Raw genomic sequence first — 21,245 nt, forward strand, 5'->3', positions numbered from 1 at the left:
TGGGCGTGGGATCGGTCCCCTCGTCGGGCAGTCAAAGGGCACCAAGCTTAAAGCTCTTGGCCGGTTCCCGGGACCCACGAGCCCAAGCTCTCTCATTGAACAACGATTTGACGCCCCGTCAGGCTTGCATCTTGCATACGACAGGCTCCTACTTCAGGGAACAAGGACGTTTTTGGCCTTCAACCTCATCTCCAGGGGCTCAGCCAACTGCTTGACCAATCCACTCTGAAGTCGACCGTGTCCCCGCTGCTGCCGTTTTCCTGATATACGCCCCCTACGTGGATCTGGAATCAGTAACCAATCTAACATCTTCCCTGAGGCAAAGGGCCCTGACAATTTTGCATCGATCAATCTCTCCTCCCTGTCACAGGTGGCAGTGCCCCTCCGTTCCCCAACCGCGATACCTGCATTCCCTTATTGTTGTTGAAGGCCCCTCTCGCATTACCTTACAACTATCTCAGACGGCCCTCGTCAGTGACCAAAGAACCATCGTGCAAACCGCCGCGTGACACGAGAACTTGGTTCAAGCTCCGTGTACGAGATTTATCAAAGTGTGACAACAGAGTCACAACTACTAATCCTTTCACCTCGAGTTCTTCTTGGGCACGTCTGTAAGAAGCTTTTGGACCCCCAAAAGCACCTTACTGCACCTTTTGCTGTCCTTCAGATCTTGAAAAGGATTTAGGTTATTGGCCAACCCGCGATAACGGTTCTAATATTCACTGTTTGTGAAGAAACGCCCGTTGAAAACCTGTTCGAAACACCCCTGACCTCTGCATAGTATTGTTGAAACTGAGTTGTTAGTAGCCAACCTTTGGTTACTCGCACCTTTCTGCTCCGTCGGAGTATTTCGAAAAACGACCTGCCCTCCTTGCTGCTCGACATCTCTACTCCTTACTGAAGCAGCTCTAGCCAGTAAACAAACTTTTGGAAAGCATGCGAATCGCGACCTGTTGACTAGATTCTTTCCTACTTCAACACCACTGAAGCATCGAGTCACTTAACATCGCATTAATCGACTAATCACAATGGGAGACTACTACCATCACTTCCTGTCTTCGATGTCCGGGGCAGGGATGAATCCCGCGACGTCCCCGGAGGAGATGCTTGACCCTCGAATGCATGGAGCACCGATACCAATGGTATCTGCGCCGTTGCCCGGTCCGTATCAGCAACTTGGATATTTTACCGGGTTTCCAGATCCCATGATGTTCAATCAGAACAAGTCGCAGAAAGCCCGCAGAAAGTCTGCGGCTGGTACCCCTGCAGCAGTTGACCATGTCAAGCATCGAAGAACACGATCAGGCTGCTTCATGTGCCGCAGTAGGAGAGTTAAGGTATGTAACTGAGGACCGAGTAGAAAGCATGTCTAACTTTCCCAGTGCGACGAAACCAGACCAATATGTGAACGTGCGTGTAGTCTTGCAGGGACTTGTTGATTTGGAGACGATAATGCTAACATTCTCAAGGTTGCAAGAAGGGAAATAGAGAATGTGTCTACCCAGACCCCCCATCATCAAAAGGTTCCTCAGCCTCGAGCGGTAAATCCAAAGATACTGCAACTTCTGCTCAACAAACGAGTCCAACTTCGTCCAAATCAGAAGACGACGAGGACACCGAGCAAGAGAGTAAACTGGAAATGATTGTGGACGAAGACGAAGATAATGAAGACCAAACAAAGTCTTCGGTACTCTCCAGACAGTCAAAAAGCGTCTCGCCATCGACCGCAACAGCAACTCCAAGTAGCCTTGCAGCTGTCTATTCCTCCTCCGATTTTCCTATACAGACGGGTGAAGCGGACTGGTCACATCTACCACCGGAGTACCAACAAGGCCTCTCCTTTTTCGTGGAAAACCTCAACCATTTCAATTATTGTATACCCCTGGACTCGGATGGCTTTTTTACGAAGATTCTTCCCAACATGGCCACTCGCCACGAGCCCTTGCTGAACGCGCTCGTAGGCTTCTCTGCATACCATATTACTCTTCGAAACCCACAGGGAAAGCTCCAGGACTTCTTACAATATTACAATAAGAGTGTAACGCAGCTCTTGGGCTTGTTTAAGAGACGAGAAAAGCCCAACGTTGCCACTCTTCTCACTATTCTGCAGCTTGCCACTATCGAGGTATTTGTCAACCCTTCCTCGCCGTCCAACCTTCACATACTGACTGTACTGCTTAGGAATATTTTGGCGATTGGGTCAATCTAATGGGACACCAAAAAGCAGCTTTCGAAATAATAACGAGTATATTCACACCCCAGACGGTGATGCAATCGCCCGTTGGCCGCATGTGCCTCAGCTGGTACGCCCGATTCGATAACTTTGTTGCCCTCATGGGAGGATTCCCTACCGATCTGCCGCGCGAATGGTTCCAAGCGATGTTGGATTTTTATCAATCCGGGATTACGTCGAACCCTGATGAGTTACATTGGAAAATCGATGCGTGGTCGGCACGACTTCGCCTAATTTCTTACGACATGTCGATTTTGTTCGCCCGAGGCAGTAGAGGCCAGATATCCCAGGAGGATTTTGTGAAAGAGCATGAACTCTTGAACCAACAGCTCATAGAGTGGAAGGAGAAACGCGACCCAGCCTTGCAGGATCCCAAATATCTTATCAAGGATTTCCCTCCCCCAGAAACTCTCGATCCGGACGACTTTGTCAATCCCTATACGGTTGGAATACTTTACGATTTCCCCCTGTTCGACGTCACAGTTCTATGCGCAGAATGGAACAGCATCATGATAATGCACAAATGCCAATCATCAGGAATGAGACCGGACCAACTGTTTGCGGATCTAAACCGCCATGCATATAGGACATGCCAATATTTTGAAACTTTGGAGTTCTGGCCTTCAACTCCCAGAGGTGTTTTGATTCTGATACAAGCATGTATTGCTATTGCAGCTCTTTTCTGCCCTCAGGATGCGAGGCATCACATGTGGTTCCGCCGGAAGTTTGCTTTACTAGAGACTATGGGGTAAGAACAAGACTCGCCTACATACCCCAGTTGAAAGGTCAGAAATCGAATTATTACTAATTATTGAGTAGGTATATTCATCCTCTTCCGCTACGTACCAAAATGGCAGAGTTATTCCGAGAACCCGACTGCGTAAACTGGTGGCTGCCAAATGAAGAAGGGTTTAGCCCAGTTTTACAGGAAATTCGCAATTTTGCGGATGAACGGAACGCTGCAGCTGTCACAGCCCAGCAAGAAAGTGTTCGTGAGGTTCGACATATTTTCGCCAAGATGTCATTGATGGACGATGCAAATGCCCCGTCAAGCTCTAGTCCAGACTCTGCTTCAGGGCCCAGTGTTGATTCATCCAGTGCGAAGCGATGATGTATTCAGGGGCTGGGATCTATTCCGCACCACCCAAGTGGATAGAAATTGAAACACAAACTTATTATTATTTAGATTATCCCTTATTTCTTCTGCCGTCCACCTTACCTTTGTCGGCAGATTTTCGAAATTGTTGTTCCTCCAGCGGGTACAAGATATCGAGGCAGGCAACCAGTTACGGCACTTCTTTTCCTAGGTCAGGGAAGCTTTGTAGTTTGTTTTGGGGTTGCACACGCAAGAATAGATTAAGGAACCATTACGCGCGTTATGGTAGATAAAACGCATTTACAGCCACGGTGCTGGCATGTGGAGGAGTGATTGGAAGATTGTGTATTTCACCAGGCATTTCGACGGTGCCAGTACCATCGTCAGGTTGGTTATGTGTTGACTACTGAGGATGATTGTATGGTCAATTGTGTTATTATACAGTGGGCAGGTAACTCTGCCATGCCATGCTACCATATCCTGAAAGGCAAGATATGAAATCAAATGGATATCGCCTCGATCCGTCTATTAATTCTCATCCTTTTTGGTTTCGTCCTCTGACTTGGTATCTGTGGTCTTTGTCGCATCCTCTGGGGCCACATCCTTGGCCACCGAGGATTCAGGGGCATCCCCATCTGGTGCCGAGTCTGCAGAGGCGTTTTCCTTTGTCGCCTCGTCCTCTGCTACGCCTGTATCTGTAGATTGCGCTGACTCAACAGAGTCGGCGGCCGGCTTATGTTCATCGGTTTGGGTGTCATCATCGTTTGCAGAGTCTTGTTCTTCTGAAACAGACCCGATCACTGTCTGGTCAGCATCATCGTCAATTTCTTCGTCTTCATCGTCGTCGTGGTCATCATCATCATCGTCATCCTCTGCCTTCTCAGCTGGGGGACTGTGGGACTGTGCCCCGGATTCTCCCATGACTGATTGCTCAACAATAACCGGGACATCGGCCACTTCTGGCTCCTCCTCCACAGGTGAGGGAGCGGTCAGATGCATATCCTTTAGTTTCCTGGAGACTCCAGCGGGCTCCTCCTCCTCAGCTTCAATGACAGTTGTTACAGCACTTCCCGTCGAAGGACTACTTCGAATGTGTCGTCGAGTATTTGTTCTTGTTGGATGCATGTTGTCTTCTTCAGCAGGAGGGCCTCGTTGATGAGCTGAAGGCTTGAGAATTGTGGGAGGAGGTTTCTCGGGCTCCTGTTCAGTATGGGGTGCCTCGAGTCCCTCCGCCTCGGGAGGCAACTTGTAGTTCTCAGCAGGTAACAGGTCATACAAGTCGCATACGGTCTTAAACAGGACGTACAATCCTGTCTCGGCCTCTACAGACCAAAACACACCACGGTGCTGGAACCAGGCATGGGCGAATATGCGATGCAACCTGCGGAACACATTGACGAGATTCTTGACACCCACATTCTTACTGTGGTTGTCATTATGGACGACAAAGCGGCTGGGGAAGATCTTCTGGTCGGTCACAACGTTGGCAGCCCAGTCCAGGGTGTGACAGCAGTAGTCGATGGCGCAGCAGCTCTTGGGCTGCTCGTGCACAGCGCAGAGAAACTGCCATTCGGAAGCGCGCATTTCAGGGCACGTGTTCGCACTGCATGGCGGGGTGTCGAAGAGGAAGCCCACGATTAAGGAGTTGCACTGCGAGATGAGGAAACGGCAGAGCTCGTAGAGCCAGATGGTCCGGTCGACGCCATTGGGAGGTGTCGCGAGCTGTAGCGCGGTGCCACGAGTGATGGGCTGGGTGTTGGAGGACGTATGGTAGCAGTGGAGGGCGGCTAGGTGTTCTTGGAGTTGAAATGCAGAGTCGAGCTGGATCATGTTAGCTTCAAGCTTCCGGCATATTATGATGACGGCGCATATAAGGTACCTCTTGTAGCGGTATCAAAGGAGGTCCCGCAGCCATATCTGCTGCTTTTGTTCCTGGGTGTATACGCCGTCTAGAGCTGGCTTCAAGCTGCGATTGCTCCTGGGGTGTCGTATGAAGACTGGCTGCAGGACCGCCAGATGGAGACATGGGCGCCATTTGGATCTCTGCAGCTGGCGGAGGGCTTGGAAGCCTAGGGGAGCTCGGTGCTAAAGACATGACTGGCAAAATTATGAAGTTGTTGCTAATAAAAACTCGCGATGTTGGGCGCAAAGGATCTGGGGAGAACTGGGCGGTTAATAGTTATCAGACAAGGCTGCGCTGGGTTGACAAGTGGCTGGCATGGCAAGGGAAGGCAAGAAAACCCAGGACCATTATCCCAAGTGACGAAAAGACTCAGGTGATCTTAGTGCATTTTAGTACATCTCTAGACCAGTTAAATTTGGCACCCTGCTCTAGCGTCACCAGGTTTATTACCCCCAAGGCCCCAGAAGACTGGGCACGGCTACCTAAGCTCAGCAGGGGGTCTAGGGTGGGAATCCGGTATATGCATAACAGAGAAATGCCCGTCGCATGCAGCTAAGGGGGGCCGTACAACTTATACCATGGAGCTTCTGAATGCATGATTTCAAGATATTTTGTGAGTGCGACTTTTTGATCAAGAAAAGTCTGAACTCACGGCGAAAAGAATTTAATCTCTGTCGGCCGTTAGAATTGCTTCCCGAGCGTTCTTGAACTTAGAGAAAAGCCTGAACTAAACTAAACGGCCCAACGTTAACTACAACAGCCATGGATTTTGATGACGATGCCCCGCCAGACCTGGTTGATACAACCGCCAACGATGTAGATGAGGAGATTACAGTCAAGGTTCCCATCACAATTGTGACAGGTATTGCCACTAGCCACTATTTATCTCATTCTCTAATAGCTGATAGGATATCTCGGTGCTGGTAAAACCACTTTGCTAAATTATATCCTTACGGCGCAACATGGCAAGAAGGTCGCTGTCATCATGAATGGTTAGGACGGACCACGACTTGTTGAAAACAGTCACTGACATGATATAGAATTTGGAGACTGTAAGTGCTCAGATGCGAGATTGTCGTCGTTGCGTTTCTAAGTCGTCCTGCAGCGCTCGACATTGAAAAGTCCCTTACTGTGAACAAGGGTGGTGAGCAGGTTGAAGAATGGTTAGAAGTTGGCAATGGCTGTATCTGCTGTTCCGTAAAGTACGTTATGAATGTACGACAGCTACCCACTAAAGTGCTAACTGATTTCAGAGATACAGGAGTCAATGCGATAGAGTCTCTCATGTCAAAGAAGGGTGCGTTTGACTACATCCTCCTCGAAACAACTGGCTTAGCCGATCCCGGTAACCTTGCCCCCCTCTTCTGGGTAGACGACGGACTCGGAAGCACCATTTACCTGGATGGGATAGTCACGCTCGTAGATGCGAAGAATATCATACGCAGTCTTGACGACCCCAATGGTGTTGTCGAAGGACACGACGACCACGGACATGGCCCTGTCATGACTACAGCACACGTTCAGATCTCCCATGCCGATGTGATCGTAATCAATAAGGCCGACATGGTGACAGAGATGGAACTCAATCAGGTCAAGGAGAGGATCCAGTCGATCAATGGGCTTGCTAGGATCCATGTAACGGAGAGGAGTGTAGTCCCTCAACTGGAAGGGTTCCTGCTTGATTTGCACGCATATGACCAGTTCAATGAGTCAGACGCAAATGCCAAGGGACATAGTCACCTCGACCCTGTAAGTTCCCGCCTGATATATGATGTTTGTAAGAGCTTATGTAGCTAACCGCTCAGACCATATCGACCGTCACCATACCCGTTGGGCGCCTTGAGCCAGGACAACTGGACACAGTTGACCGTTGGCTACGATCGGTACTGTGGGACAGTAGATTGCCTGAAGATGAAAAGGAGGGAGATTTCGAGATCCATCGCTCCAAGGGACGGCTTGTGTTTGCCAATGGAGAGGTCAAGATGTTGCAGGGGGTGAGGGAGGTCTTTGAGATAAATGACGGACCGTTGGGAGATGAGACGCCCAAGGAGGGGAAGATTATTCTGATTGGGAGAAACGTAGCAGGCGTTGGATTTGAAGACAGTTTCAAAAGAGCCCTGAGATAGTCGTTATTACGTAGAGTAAAGCATAGAATAGAGGTGGATGATAACTCCATGATGTCTGAGGTCTTTCACTAGTGCTTGCTGATTGGTGGAGGCAGACTGAAGTAGTTGAGTTCTGGTCGATGAATGGTAATTGAGCTGCGTATCTTGTCGCTTATATTACTGTTATCATTCGATACACCACAGTGTCTAAGCGGTTGCTGTTTATAGGCCGGTGTTGTTTGTCGGCGTTGTTTGTAGACGATGTTTGCCATGATGTTGAAGCGTCCCCACTTATTCCCGCCCGGATCATCGTCCATTCCACCTCATTCCAATGTCCAGCCTTCTCTCTCAGTGAGTGAGCCCTTCTCCAACCAGTAGCAAACCTAAAGCCCCAGGCGAATAAGGCCAGCTCTGAAAGCAAACGATCGCATCTACAAACAACATCCCTACCATTTTGTCAACCTCCGCACAAAAACGCATCGACGTCGCACCGAACGAACCCTCTTGCTACGACACTTCGAATTAACAACATTGTATTCCAGCAGCACCTCCACTTTGTTGATCGCGACAAACCTCTATAGTCAATCATGAATAGGCCAGGTAGGACGCACCCCCACGACGTTATTCCTTCGCAGCCCAGACCCCGCGCTGCCAGCGAAATCTGCAAAACCTTCTTCGTCATCTTTCGTATTTTTTCGGCATGTCATCACACGAGAGAGAGTTGTGCGCCAGCACTCACGCTCACGAGCCTTGCGAAACTCCCTTGACGGCTTTCAACCCCTCCGCGACCCTCATTGACCTTGTTCGGATGTCGCCACGATCGCTTCAATGGATCTAAACGCGGATCAGGATCAGGCTGGGGGCATGTCGGAGAGATTGCCATGAGCTGAGGCTGGATGGTCAAGCAACAAGCAAGCAAGCGAGCATTGGCAGGATATAGCTGACGATGTCATCGAATGTTAGGGGCAGTGCCACAGACACTCCGCGGGATGCCTGGTGGCTTTGGAGGTCAACAGCAACCCCAACAACCAGGACGAGCAGGAACGAATCGATTACCGAACGGAAAACTAGGTATGCGCTTCAGAACCGAATGCGATCTCTGCGCTCTTGTTTTGGCTGGGTTGCATCGAAGACGGCCTTAGGCTTAGGCTAATACCGGGGGACAAATATAGGGAACAACAACTCTGGCTGGGCGTTTGGAGGGGTTCCCATGGCGGGAGCAGGTCCCCAAAACGCTGCTCGTCAACTTGGCGGAAACGTGAGCTTCGCACAGAGCTTGTCGGGCTCTCAACCTGCAACATCACTCGACCTATCGTACGTATATGGCTGCGGCACACATCATCGGAGCTTCAATACCTGTCCGGCTTTGAATTATTCGAATCAAAGTTAGTCACAATGACGCGCTTGCTAATGCAGACTAGCGAATTCCCATCATTATCGAACAACGCCCAGATGTCGAACCCCAACCAGTCGTCTATGTGGTCGACAGCGGGATCGCGAAACCTGGGTGGTCCCAGTCCGCGCAACCAAGGTACCCCTCAGCAAGGTGGCCAGGATGATATGTTCAGTCCCACCTCTTCCAGAGGGCAAGGCGGGTTCAGATTCGGTAACCAAGGCAACATTGGGCAACAAACTCAATCAAGCAGCGTTGACGACTTTCCGCCACTCAATCAGACCTCGAATGGCGAGATGGGATCAGACCGAACGGCGAGCTTGATGTCATCTTTAGGCTTCAGCTCTCAGGCGGCCGGCGCTGGACCATCGGCAAGCATCAGGGGGAATGGTCTTCTGAACGCATTGTCGGCTACTAGCCGCACGAATGAAGCCAGGTCGCCGCCTGGCATTGGAGCCCCCGGTCGGTTTTTGTCATTCTTGCCTGCGATTCCAAATGCTTACTTTCCCAGGCTCTTCAAGACCGCAAGACGGCAAACCTCCTGGCCTGGAAGAGCCCCGGCAAAAGTCCTCCAAGGAGGATTCGGTGCCAGACGATGCTTCTAATGCAGCAGATTACACCAACACGGACTATAGCGCCACGAATTATGTGGCACAAACCATGAAAAAGAGACTCGACACAGCGGATGTCATTGACCCTCTAGAGGGTATGCCAGCATCCGACAAGTGGGGTCTCAAGGGCTTGACAACGTTGATGAACAACTATCCCGACTACCACGCAATGGTTGTGGGAATGGACCCGAACTCGCTAGGACTTGACATCAATTCTCAAGAGTTTGTCTTCTCAGAACTGGCCATGAGGGCTTGCTAACATGCTTCTCAGGTTGTTCTCGACCCAGATCTACTCGCTGTTTGATGACGCACCTCCCCGGCCAGTCCTTTCCAATGGAAGATTTCGATTGCCGGATTGTTATAACGTGACAAATGTGCAACCTATCGAGAGTAAAATTCAGAGTTTCAACGAAGAGACTCTATTTTGGATCTTTTACAGCTGTACAGCAGATGTAAAGCAACAAATGGCTGCTGTTGAGCTGTAGGCGATAACTTATTTGTGCACTACATTGACAGCCACTAACTCGTCGATAGACATTCTCGAAACTGGAGGTGGCACAAGAAACACCAGATCTGGTTGACCAAGGATGAGCACATGACTCCTCAAATACTGAGTCCTAACCATGAGCGAGGCTATTACGTTGTCTGGGACACAAACTCCTGGCGCAAAGAGCGTGTATGTGCATCTCGGAGGGTTCTAGACGATATCATCTAACAAGTGCACAGAAAGAACTCACTCTACACTATGGCGATCTAGATACAACACTGGGTCAGGCGCAGGTTGTGCCTTGATAGGAGGAGTACTGAGCACCACGATTGGAGAGAATTTCCTTTGGAACAGGTGTGCATGGGTGACTGATACGTGAGAAACGTATAAAGGGGCGTTACGGCATCAAGACAGGGCAACTGTTTCTCGCGGGGATGGGATCGGACCTGGGTTATGAATGAACGCTCTTCCATCACTGAGGGCTGGCTTATCGCCTGGATATCGGACTGTCGTGTCAATAAATGATGCTTTTCAGTTCTGCGCAATAACTGTTTGCCTTGAATGTTGTGACATGTATGAGAATTCACTTCGGCCGCATTGGGCGACAGGCTATGGCTTGGCTTCAATTATTCTAAACAACCATCAATCATCAGGAAGCAACATTTGAAAGTGCCCCAAGGCAGCATCTCATTCGGTTCTGATAGCAATCATATCAAGCTCGGTCATTAACATGATTAGCCGAGGATTCCCCACATGCAATTTGACGTAGCGCCCCGTCTTTCGAGGTGGGCTCTGCCGTAAGAGCAACGCTTATTTCATGCCGCCGACCCACGACCCAAGCTCTCTCTAGACTCTACCTAGCTCGAGCCTCGTGGGACTACAACTGTACATACTTATCGTCATCTCGGCATTTTTCTTGGATTGGACGGCCACCTATTCCTCCAAACGTCCGCCTCTTCCTTGCGACTCATACATCATGGCGGACGACCAAATCTCATTGCCATATCTACTGGCCATCCTGGTCGTCTCGGGCTTGATAATACGATATCTGTTCTTTGGAGGACCGTCGCCACCTCAGCCCACACGATCCCCTGAAGCTTTCCTCCGGTCAAGAGAGATTGCAGTCGAGAGAATACAGCAAATGTTTCCGCAGGCGGACCGACGGAGTATTCTATGGGATCTGCAGCGCAACGGAGGAAACATCCAGAGCACGACAGAGCGAATACTAGCAGGACGACTGGACACGGTATGCTAAACCTGTGCTATCGCCCTTTCAGGCCTCTCGCTGACAAGTAATGGGACTAGCCCCCTGTGACTTTCCAACCGCCGCCTCCTCCGGGCCAGTCCGCACCGAGCAGCAGCGCAGCGACGGCGTCTCGACAGCCGGATAAGCCAGCGCAGCCGGATCTTATTACCCGGTATAACCTCAAGAACAAGCTGGATACTGCGTCGCAGGAGGAGCAGGATGCCAAGGGCAAGGGATGGAGCTCAAACAGAGACGAGAGGCAAGCTTCGCTGCAGAGGAGGAGGGATGAGATGATTCTCGCAGCGCGGAGGAAGATGGAGGCTAAGCTTGCGGCTGAGAAGGCAGCCCAGGGGAGTTGATAGGATAGAAAGACGTATGAAATAACTTGGTAGATAGCAAGGTGGCCAAGCATTGTCTTAGTTTTTACACGGTGGTATCATGTCGCGTGCCTTTTTGACGGAGACAAGAGTTCCCTTTTCTTCCCTGATACTCATATTTAGACATACCTGTTTTTGTATAATACTTGGTTAATCAAGCTGAAGAACTTAGGGTGCTTGCATAGCAGGTTGTCAGATTTGCATCAACGCTTGTGAGCATGTAAGCCAACCCTGCTGTACTCTGTACTGCATATCGATTATTGCCCGTTGATCACATGCGCAAAAGATTCAAGCATGTCATTCTGCTACCACAGACTTAAAATACCGCTATGCCTAGATATCTGCCACAAGTCAATATCGCCGATCTAGGTAATACTCACAAACATTTCACTCGAACTCAACTTGGTTCTCAGACTTACTCTGAGATTTACACTAACCAGTCGAGCCTCACATGTGAAGCTGGTAGTCAGAGATGTGGCAGTGCTTGCGTGGCTCTGTGGCGATGGTCTCGGGAGATTGTCAGGATGAATGTCTTAGTAGGTACCTAGGTACGTGAGCAACTAGCGCAGTGTTGGGAGTCCAGAAGGCCTCCAGATACATACAATCAAAGCGAAAATGAAGATTGGTCTGTGTCCCTGAACATGACTGAGGTAACCAAAAGGTTTAGGGGTCCAGCTGAAGCTACCTACTAAGGTAGGTTTCTTAGCATAGGTAGGTAGACATCTCAAGGTTGATTACCGGGAATGCCATAAACTTAACATCTTACAGATTAGACAGAGAGACCATCTGATAGAACACCTACTCTCACTGAAACAGCGGCATCAATCACATACCTCAACTACCTCGGATGATAGGTAGCTCATTGTTGGAGTTGTAGACAATAGCAACTGGAGCCTCTAACTAGTGGGGTTCTGGGGTTGGTTGCTGGTACAAACAAATAAGACCCCGCCACATTAGATGTTTGTTTTCTTCTAGGTACACATGCGTGAGCAACCGAATGATACTCTGACAGGAATCTGCTTCAGCTACTTTGTGCCAACAGGTTCCAAACTCAGGAACAAGATTAATTACCGCATTCCAAAATCACTTCTTAGTAAAGTCACCTCGAAAGAGGCGCTACGAAACATCTGCCGCGAAATTCAGGGTCCAAAGATCTCTGGAGCTGAGCCACAGCCATTCAACGCGGCCTCGTGAACTAGGGTCCTGGTAGTTCAAGTGTAGGTGATACCCTTCGACTTCACCCATTCATTCACCTGAGCTCCGCCTAGATCCAAAAAAGGCACAGCACCTATTCTCCGATCACCACCAGCTTCAGATCTCCCTCTTTCTTTTAGCACTTTCATCGCATCTCCCCCTTCATTCACTGACCTTTCCATCCCCTCTTTAGACTAAACGTACTCTCATCCTTGGTCATACAGAGTCGCTCCTTGATCAACAGCCTCACGTTGAATATTTGACGTCATCTTGGTACATAGTTCTCCCCTTTCCTTGGATCAGCAACATACCAATCAGTACCACCAATCCGCATCTGTTGCTGCGCATGTCAAGAGGCACAGTTAGCTGAGGTAGCCACCCGACACCGGGTCTATCCTTGTGATGCTGCGTGGCTGATCAGATATATCCTTCAAGTCCTACGCTCTCTGGTTGTCTTCATAGCCCTTGCCCAACCTCATTGATTTGATCTCGACTTTCTGGCGATTATACCTGCTAACATTTAACCTTCAAGGTACGACTTCATACTCGTGCATCTCGATCGAGAACGTACTCCTGCATTTGAGTACAGAACCCCATTGTGCGACAGTGACCAATTCGAACTCCAACGACAAGTCTCTCGCACACCTGAAACGCCACTCGACACAGGCGACACCGAAGACTGGCCTTCATGCATTTCCACAAACTATTCGCTTGTTGATACCCGAACCCTTCAAGACTAAAAGTACATATCTTGAGGTTGCGTGCACCTGATTGCTAGCGGACTGGGGCCTTTCATCGTGATGGGTACACCCCGAGACTACTATGCAGACTTAGAGCTGCCACCGACGGCAGACGCCGCGGAAATTCGAAAACAATATCGGAAACTTGGTACAGAACAACGAAGCTCTTACCCTTGGTACAGCCGCTGACACGAATTGTAGCTCTCAAGTACCATCCAGATCGCAATCCTGGACGAGAGGCAGAAGTGAACACACAGTTCCAGATTATCCAGACGGCACACGAAATTCTCTCCGACCCTGAACAGAAGGCCAAGCACGATGCTTCGCGAGGGCGCGGCCGATTTCCAGGAGCTTCGGGTGTTAAGGGTAACCCGTGGTCAAATGTCAGCGCCCAGTATCCCCCCCCTCCTCGGCGGAACAATGCAAATCCTCGAGCTCCGCCATCGGGCGCACAAAGATGGCAACGTTTCTCTACGGGAGTTCCTCCCACTGCAAAGCAGTATACAGCATCAGATGCCGAATCGAAGAAGAATGCTGCCCGAGCGTTCGAAAACATGCGAAAGGGTGCATCGGCCAAAGCGAACGATCAACCACGACCTCCCCCTCCGCCTCCGCCACCACGGACTGAATCTGCCAGACAACGTCAAGAGGCATCGTTTGGCGCAAGAAAGACAGGCTTCCATCCTCGGACAGCAGGTGGTGATGAACCGCCTGTATCAAGTAGCAACTACAGCTCGAGACCTGCTTCGGAACGATATGCGCAGCGATTTGGCTCTGACCTTCCACAACAAGCACCTCCTCCTACTCCCCAACGGCCGCCCCCAACTGCGATGCCTGACCCTTTAAGCCAATTCAGAGACCGAGACAGTACAGCAGACCCCCGACAAAGCACTCCTTATGCGTCGTCAAACGGAGGCGAAAAGACCAACCCTTTCGATGGCATCTCAATAAACCGGGCTAAGAGTACTCGGGAAGCAACTCGCCAAGATCAATCTGCCTCTGAGAATGAAGCCTTCAACCGACAACGCAGTGCCAGTGCACCAAAGGGTGGAAAGGCTGAGGACGTTCCTGTGAATAACGCGGCCCCTGAACAACCTTCGATACCTCGGGATCCGGCAGACCGTCCCAAGGCACCGTTGAAGAAGACTCGTAGTGGTTTTAAGAGTGTTCCACTGGGCCCTAACCAGCAGGCTACCGAGTTTCCCGCAAATGATAAGCGTCAGTGAAAGTCGTCAATTCAAACATCTTGATACTAACTATAAGACAGCAACTGATTCACCTGGTGGCCCAACAATGTATGGCAATCTATTTTCTACAACATCAAGCCGCCCAATCCCGAAGAGCTCAAACAAGTGTCGTGGTCACCACGGGTATGATTCCTTAGGCAATCATTGCCCATATGAAATCCCAATCAAGCACTCTCAGCCGTCGCCTAGTGGTAGACAGGATTCAACTCACCAATTGACTCCGTTTGAGCGCCAGCAACAGGAGCTCTTACAGCAACTCATCAACAACGCGAGTCCTGACAGCCCTGCTAAGAAGCCGAAGCTCCAAGACCGCGATTCTAAACACCCCAGCATGCCGAATCGTGCTAACAAAGTCTACTCGAACAGCTTTAGTTTCCCTGTCAATGATGACACTTTCGCACGAACATCACCCGACCACCATCGGTTCTCCCGACGAAGTACTGACAATATTAACACTAGTTTTGCTGACGAAGAGGATGCTGCTGGATGGGAGTTCAATGCCGGTGGAACTGAACAGGACAGCCCAAGTAGGCCCCGAAAGCCAGGTCGCCGATCCCCAGGGAAGCGGCCCCCAATGAGCGGCAAGAGTACACCAAGTTTCATGTCTGATGCTGAGAGATCCGACTCTGCTAAGCCCGAGTCAGCCTTTAACCCTGCAGGTTGGGACTTTGGTCCCCAAACATTTGTTCCTCAGCCGTCAAAGTCTGTATCTCCCACACGGTCTACCCGAACAAACTCACGAAAGCCGAAAGCGTCCAAAAAGTCAAGCCATGCCAATCTTGTGGACGACAGCAGCAGCGAAGATGAGGTTTTGGAATGGCGTGGCCGAAAGGTGCAAGAAGAGCCGCCTGCTGCTGAGAGTCCCCAGGCTATGGACATAGATACTCCTCCTGCGCCATCTTCAATGCCGCCACCCCGACCCCCTAAGGTACCTTCGCCCCAGCCAGTTCAGACTACGCCTTCACCACAGCCTGCCCAGCCTGTGAGTCAACCTCAGCAACCAGTTGGAACAACACAGGCTCCGGGAGTGGTACCTGCTCCTCATGCTGCCCGAAACATCAACGTCGAACCCACGAGACCCGAGTGGCGACCCGGCAACGTTGACACTGTCAACGGTAATGAGCACAGACCTGAGAGTCCCAGAAAGGCATTCAATCCAAACAACATGGGATCTGAGGATAGCGAAGAGTTCCAAGCAAGCTTCGCTGACCTCAGAAATGTGGCACCGTTCACTCAACAGAGTTCCGGCTTGAAGTCTTTCTCTGACCTGAAGGACAATTTGCCATTTGAAAGCAAAGCAGCACCTCAGATTCCAATGAAGCTACCCAAGGTCCACCCATTGATCTTTCCGACGGCACCTATTGCTCCTCAAATCCCAGCTGCCGCTACTGTCAACGGCGTAAAGCCAAGCGCGCTTTCTTGGGAGACATATGTCAAAGATTTTGAACAATACTTAAAGCAATGGGACACGTTCAACGCCCAGGTTGTGGACCATTTCGCCACCCGAAAGTCGCACATCACTCGTACCCGAGAAGAAAAGGGGTATTCATTCTTGGAGAACCGGGGTGATGCTGACATTCAGGAGTATTACAACTGGCTGGAACAAGATATGGATGTTCGTCGACGCTGGGCAGCCGCATGCGAGGATCATGAGCATCGATTCCGAGAATTCATGGCGTTTCGAATGAAGATGAAGTAATTGATTGGTTTTGTTTTGCGGAGTTGACAGTTTATGGATTGGGTCGAATTTCGTCTTCATGTCTTTTTATCGTCAACATGGGATACCAAGAAGACTAACTACTTAGTTGTTGATCACTGGAGAGGATACCACATATAGCAACGCGATACAGAGTGATTTTTCGGGGTTTCTACAGGAGTCCACAAGATGACGAGGATAGCAGGTTCTGGATCTGGGAGGCAACAGGCGCGATGCAAGCATGTGGTGCGTGGAGCTGGCAGTTATGTTGCGTTGCGTTGCGTTTGATCGTGGTTTTTGTCGTTGATTATTAGTGGCAACTGGGCGATTTGCATCAAGGGCGTTCTCGCTGCAGACGAGACTGGAGCTTCACTGGCATCAGCGATTTGGTCTTTGGAGACGGGAATCCAAGACGTGTATATGATGGCACGAGTTAACCATAGAAATAGACGAGATGGTACTTCTCAAGCCGTTGGCAGTGTCAGGCAGTGGCAGATTCACGGCGGCAGTGCGCTAGCCACTGGCTCGTGAGATTTGAGCGTTGAGAACCTCTGTGTGTGCGTGATTCGCTGCCCTTCTCTCTGAGATCGTGAGAGCTATATAATCCCCATCCTCCAATTCCTCTCCTTCTCTTTCTCCTTCTCCCCTTCACATTTCTCTGGCCAGAGTCGGCAGTCTTCTTTCAACAAGAACAATCCTCTCATCCCTGCTTACCAAGCCCTTCAACAGATTCTTCCATTGAGCCTTGCGGTAACTCTGCAGCGCTTACAGTAAGTGCTACCTAGTTATTATTCCTCTTATTGTTCTTCTCAGATCCGTTTGCTGGTGGCCCCTGGACTACAGTCGGAGTGCGTTGGGTGGTTCATTGCAATGGCCGTTTCGTCCGATCTTTTCTAGGAGCCGTTTGCTTTCTGCAATTGTCTAGGTACCTAGTGAGGGGGTGTCCTTTTGTTTGCTGCCTCTCAATACTTTCTATTCTTCTATCCAAACGCTTTCTTACATCTTTACTTCAGATTTCTAGTATTTAAGGGCTCGTTAACAGGTTTAGGAACTCTCAGAGATCCTTTCTTCTTTCACCACAACACTCAACTTTTCTTCCATCATTTCATCTCCGGTTTATCTTCAAGGCCGTTGCTAGGGCATATCACTTCTTCTCATCTGCCACCTCTTCAAGCCCTTTGCGCCACCTTCGCTTTTGCTTCCCTAAAGGATTCAGCAGACACAATGTCAGACGCCGCTGTGAAGCCCAACGCCTGGACCGATGAGGCAAAGGTAAGTCCCGATCATATCTCCGATCTATCTACAAGGGTTCTAACGACTACAACAGAACGAGCTTCTTCTGCGTATCATCGCCCAGTTGAAGCCTGAGGGCAAGTCCATCAATTGGTCCGAGATCAACATGGAAGGACGCACCGTCAAAAGTCTGCAGAATCAGTGGACGTTCTTCAATAAGAAGATCGAAGCCTTCAAGGCGCAGTCGAACGACGGAAGCTCTCCGTCTACTCCAGCCAAAAAGGCGACTCCTGGTAAGCCATATGCCCCCCCTTCTAGTCGCGATATTCTAGTAGACTAACTAGCCCCTTCATCTAGGGCGCAAGCGGGGACCGAAGGCCAAGAAGGGCGGTGATTCTGATGAAGACAATGTCTACGAGACACCCAAAGTGACCCCTCGCAAGCGTCGCGCTCCTAGTAAGTCGATCATACCTAGGCCTCAGATCAAGCCTTTTACTAACCTAGTAACAGAGACCCCTGAGAGTGAGTCCAAGGCTGTCAAGAAGGAGCTCAGCGACGCAGTTGTCAAGGACGAGGACATGGAGGAGGACGACAGTGTCACTGGAGAGATCTAGCCCCCTGTTTGTCTCTATGGTGCCGGGGAACGTCGTCGCCAAACTTTCAGACACAATGAAGAAGGGAATCTTTACTATTGATGCCATCTGCTAGAACTCAGATGAAAGGTGTTAGTGGACATCTAGCAGGGGGGAAAGAAGAGCATCATATATAGTCTACACGAGTGGCTAGGGAAGCTGATATTCGTATTAGCTGATCAACATATACAGCCTCTGCAATATCTAGTGTCTTTGATTGTGTGATGATTGAGGAAGCTCCATCTAGAAAGTCGCGATGGCTTTCTGACCCCGACATCGACTTCTTAGTAAGGTAGTACGGAAATAATGTTATCGCAAGTTTACATTGATAGATATTGCAAGTATAAAGAAGTGTCTGTTTGAGACATTGCCTTTCTAGGTGAAGTCTTTCGGGATTGGGCCGACTCTAGGTCGGATAGTGGGGGTTGGTAGATCGCCGATGGGGCCGGCATTTATAGAACCCGACAATCAAGAATCAGGCGAGATACGAGTAGCGACTGGCCATTCCTCAACAATCTTCAATAAGTAGACTCAACTTGACTTTTATATACAATTCTGAAGTTTTCTCATATGTCTCTTTATTTAGTACTAGTGTGATTACTTGCTAATATCCGAAGATTGAGGAATTGACGATTATGGCTTCAACTACCGGTGTCGGAGATGAAGAAACGGCGCCTTTACTAGCGACATCACCAGCTTTATCAACCGGCGTCATTCATTCACAGTATCAATCATTAAGCCAAATCAGCAGTAACAATGAAGGCCTTAGTAGTAACACTAGCACTAGCAATGCTGACCCCGAATGGACACTCGGCCAAAGCGCGCGCAGACTCTATATATCTCATACCCTCTCAACATGGAACTCACGAGTCTTTGAATATGGGAGCGTCTTATATCTCGCCTCAATATTTCCCGGGACCTTGATGCCCCTTGCTATATATTCGATAGTGAGAGGCGCTTCTGCGATTAGCTTGTCGTCATGGGTCGGGAGTTATATCGATCGCAAAGACCGCCTCAATACAGTGAGACTGTCAATTGGTAGGTCATTAGAAGCCCTCATGATCGATGACCCTAACCCGAGTAGTCTCACAGCGACTTGTTGTTGCTGCCTCATGCGTCATATTTTTCATACTCAGCAGACTTGAAAGCCCTTCAGATGAACTGCGGGTCGGTCTGCTTGCAGCCTTGATCTTCATGGCATGCATTGAGAAACTAGCCGCTATCATGAATCTTGTGTCAGTAGAAAGAGATTGGGTCATTGTTGTGGCACGCTCGGATACTACTGCACTTCGAAGTATGTTTTCTCTCACATATCATATGGAAGCTGTTAACATATCTGCTTATAGCCATGAACTCGCAAATGCGGCGAATTGACCTTGTTTGTAAACTACTTGGACCTTTCTTTATAGGCATACTAGACGGTGTTTCCACGGAAACAGCAATTCTTGTCAACCTCGCAATGAACTGTGCTTCAGTTATTGTTGAGTATTTCACCATTGCTAAAGTAGGTCATACACAACCACACAACCTCAACGTGATCTTCTCTAACCTCGACAGGTTTATTATCAAGTACCCGAACTACAGCATCCAAAGACTACGCCCCCTATTGTACCACAAAATGAGGAACAGCAAACTCGTCAGAATGTCTGGGTAGCGTTCAAGAAGGCTATACAAAAGACGTCCAGTGATCTTCGACTTTACTTTACACACCCTGCATTTGCCCCCTCGTTCTCAATAGCGCTCCTTTACTGCACAGTTCTGTCTTTTGGTGGAGTTATGGTTACATATTTGCTAGCGAGTGGATACACTTCAGCTCAGATTGCTGCAATGAGAACAGTCTCGGTTACTCTTGAGGTTCTCGCCACATGGATTGGACCATGGTTGATGAAGAGAATTGGACCCGTTCGTGCTGGTCTTTGGTTCCTCAGCTGGGAACTGGGGTGCTTAGCAATCGGTGTATCAATCTTCTGGCGATATGCTGACAACGTCTTGGTATCGACGCTGGGACTGGTCTGCGGTTCAATGTTGAGCCGAATCGGGCTTTGGGGGGTAGATCTGTCTGCACAGGTCATTATTCAAGAGGCGAGTTCTGTTGTGGTATAGGTTGAGGAACTTTGCTGACCATGCATTGAAGGAAGTTGAGGCAGAGAAACGAGGAGCCTTTTCTGCTGTGGAAGCCAGTTGGCAAAATGTGTTCGAGATGTGTTCATATACGTCGACCATCATATTCTCGTCACCCAGTCAGTTCCACAACCCAACAGCGCTCAGCGTCACGGCAGTATTCTTTGCATGGCTACTGTACGGCTCTTTTGTCAAGAAGCGAAGAGGACATCTCGTCCACTGGCCGACTTGCATGTCCCCAGAAAAGCAGCAAGCAACGATCGACGAGCTGTTCGAGTCCGGGCCGTCGAGGCGAAGAGAGGGGCTCTGAATGTTTGTATGATATGCATATGCAAGAGAGGATCGCACGAGACACGTTGGTGGTCACCTGGATCGGGAAGCAGTGCAACAATGGTAGGATAGCACAGGATCTTGTGGGTTGGGAACCCTCCACGTTTATTTCCGTGTCTCGGACGGCAGCGGGTTGTCTTGGATATGCATGCATGGCAAGGCCTCGTGGATCGAGGAGCGACCCTTATAGATGATGCAGGTTTGGTTACATGAGGGAGGACAGCAGTGATTTTTGGGTAGATGTGTATGACGTGAAGAGAAGACTCGAGTAGGGGGAACAGTGAGACGATGTTTGTGTCTTTTTTCCCGTTAGTCAATCAATCAATCAATCAATCAATCAGTGCTCCATATCTTGGATTCTCTTCAATATTGTCTCTGACTTGGAGATATATTGTAGGTCCGTAAGCCCATGTCTCATATAAATACGACCCTCACATACTTCCAAGGTCAGGTGTCTTGTGCGATGTGTTGCATTATATAAACATCTAGGACTCAGAAGCTTGGTATTGACAATCTAGGTGAGCAAAATAGGTACAAAAGTCTCAATCGCCCACCATCTCATCCCCCCCTCTGACTGGTCATCTGTCGTCCCCATTGCCTC

General features: G+C 49.6%; 8 protein-coding genes across 8 annotated transcripts; 7 read left to right on the top strand and 1 right to left on the bottom strand.

Annotated features, from left to right (window-relative positions):
- Positions 1 to 1,028: 1,028 nt before the first annotated feature.
- Positions 1,029 to 3,344, top strand: FSUBG_1713 (transcriptional regulatory moc3; the record flags this gene model as incomplete). Its single annotated transcript, XM_036679410.1, has 5 exons — positions 1,029 to 1,337; positions 1,383 to 1,410; positions 1,470 to 2,125; positions 2,182 to 2,981; positions 3,053 to 3,344. The coding sequence occupies 5 exons, from the start codon at positions 1,029 to 1,031 to the stop codon at positions 3,342 to 3,344; spliced, it is 2,085 nt and encodes a 694-aa protein (XP_036542750.1).
- Positions 3,345 to 3,857: 513 nt separating this feature from the next.
- On the bottom strand, positions 3,858 to 5,424 carry FSUBG_1714 (Mps one binder kinase activator-like 4; the record flags this gene model as incomplete). Its single annotated transcript, XM_036679411.1, has 2 exons — positions 3,858 to 5,150; positions 5,209 to 5,424. 2 exons carry the CDS (start codon positions 5,422 to 5,424, stop codon positions 3,858 to 3,860), a joined length of 1,509 nt encoding a protein of 502 aa, XP_036542751.1.
- Positions 5,425 to 5,994: 570 nt separating this feature from the next.
- FSUBG_1715 (dopamine-responsive protein) lies at positions 5,995 to 7,358 on the top strand (the record flags this gene model as incomplete). Its single annotated transcript, XM_036679412.1, has 6 exons — positions 5,995 to 6,094; positions 6,141 to 6,224; positions 6,273 to 6,284; positions 6,338 to 6,434; positions 6,486 to 6,981; positions 7,026 to 7,358. The coding sequence occupies 6 exons, from the start codon at positions 5,995 to 5,997 to the stop codon at positions 7,356 to 7,358; spliced, it is 1,122 nt and encodes a 373-aa protein (XP_036542752.1).
- A 1,374-nt stretch (positions 7,359 to 8,732) lies between these two features.
- FSUBG_1716 (cell division control CDC36) lies at positions 8,733 to 10,133 on the top strand (the record flags this gene model as incomplete). Its single annotated transcript, XM_036679413.1, has 5 exons — positions 8,733 to 9,192; positions 9,242 to 9,563; positions 9,613 to 9,822; positions 9,876 to 10,017; positions 10,068 to 10,133. 5 exons carry the CDS (start codon positions 8,733 to 8,735, stop codon positions 10,131 to 10,133), a joined length of 1,200 nt encoding a protein of 399 aa, XP_036542753.1.
- A 671-nt stretch (positions 10,134 to 10,804) lies between these two features.
- Positions 10,805 to 11,433, top strand: FSUBG_1717 (coupling of ubiquitin conjugation to ER degradation 1; the record flags this gene model as incomplete). The annotated part of the gene is made up of 2 exons (XM_036679414.1): positions 10,805 to 11,074; positions 11,134 to 11,433. 2 exons carry the CDS (start codon positions 10,805 to 10,807, stop codon positions 11,431 to 11,433), a joined length of 570 nt encoding a protein of 189 aa, XP_036542754.1.
- A 2,012-nt stretch (positions 11,434 to 13,445) lies between these two features.
- FSUBG_1718 (uncharacterized protein) lies at positions 13,446 to 16,331 on the top strand (the record flags this gene model as incomplete). The annotated part of the gene is made up of 3 exons (XM_036679415.1): positions 13,446 to 13,533; positions 13,587 to 14,603; positions 14,653 to 16,331. 3 exons carry the CDS (start codon positions 13,446 to 13,448, stop codon positions 16,329 to 16,331), a joined length of 2,784 nt encoding a protein of 927 aa, XP_036542755.1.
- Positions 16,332 to 17,552: 1,221 nt separating this feature from the next.
- On the top strand, positions 17,553 to 18,175 carry FSUBG_1719 (uncharacterized protein; the record flags this gene model as incomplete). The annotated part of the gene is made up of 4 exons (XM_036679416.1): positions 17,553 to 17,600; positions 17,656 to 17,854; positions 17,919 to 18,017; positions 18,072 to 18,175. The coding sequence occupies 4 exons, from the start codon at positions 17,553 to 17,555 to the stop codon at positions 18,173 to 18,175; spliced, it is 450 nt and encodes a 149-aa protein (XP_036542756.1).
- Positions 18,176 to 19,417: 1,242 nt separating this feature from the next.
- Positions 19,418 to 20,624, top strand: FSUBG_1720 (solute carrier family 40 member 1; the record flags this gene model as incomplete). Its single annotated transcript, XM_036679418.1, has 4 exons — positions 19,418 to 19,487; positions 19,603 to 19,697; positions 19,751 to 20,290; positions 20,328 to 20,624. 4 exons carry the CDS (start codon positions 19,418 to 19,420, stop codon positions 20,622 to 20,624), a joined length of 1,002 nt encoding a protein of 333 aa, XP_036542757.1.
- Between the last annotated feature and the right edge of the window lie 621 nt (positions 20,625 to 21,245).

This window comes from Fusarium subglutinans, assembly GCF_013396075.1.
Source record: "Fusarium subglutinans strain NRRL 66333 chromosome Unknown NRRL66333_c0000013, whole genome shotgun sequence".
Lineage (NCBI taxonomy): Eukaryota > Fungi > Ascomycota > Sordariomycetes > Hypocreales > Nectriaceae > Fusarium > Fusarium subglutinans.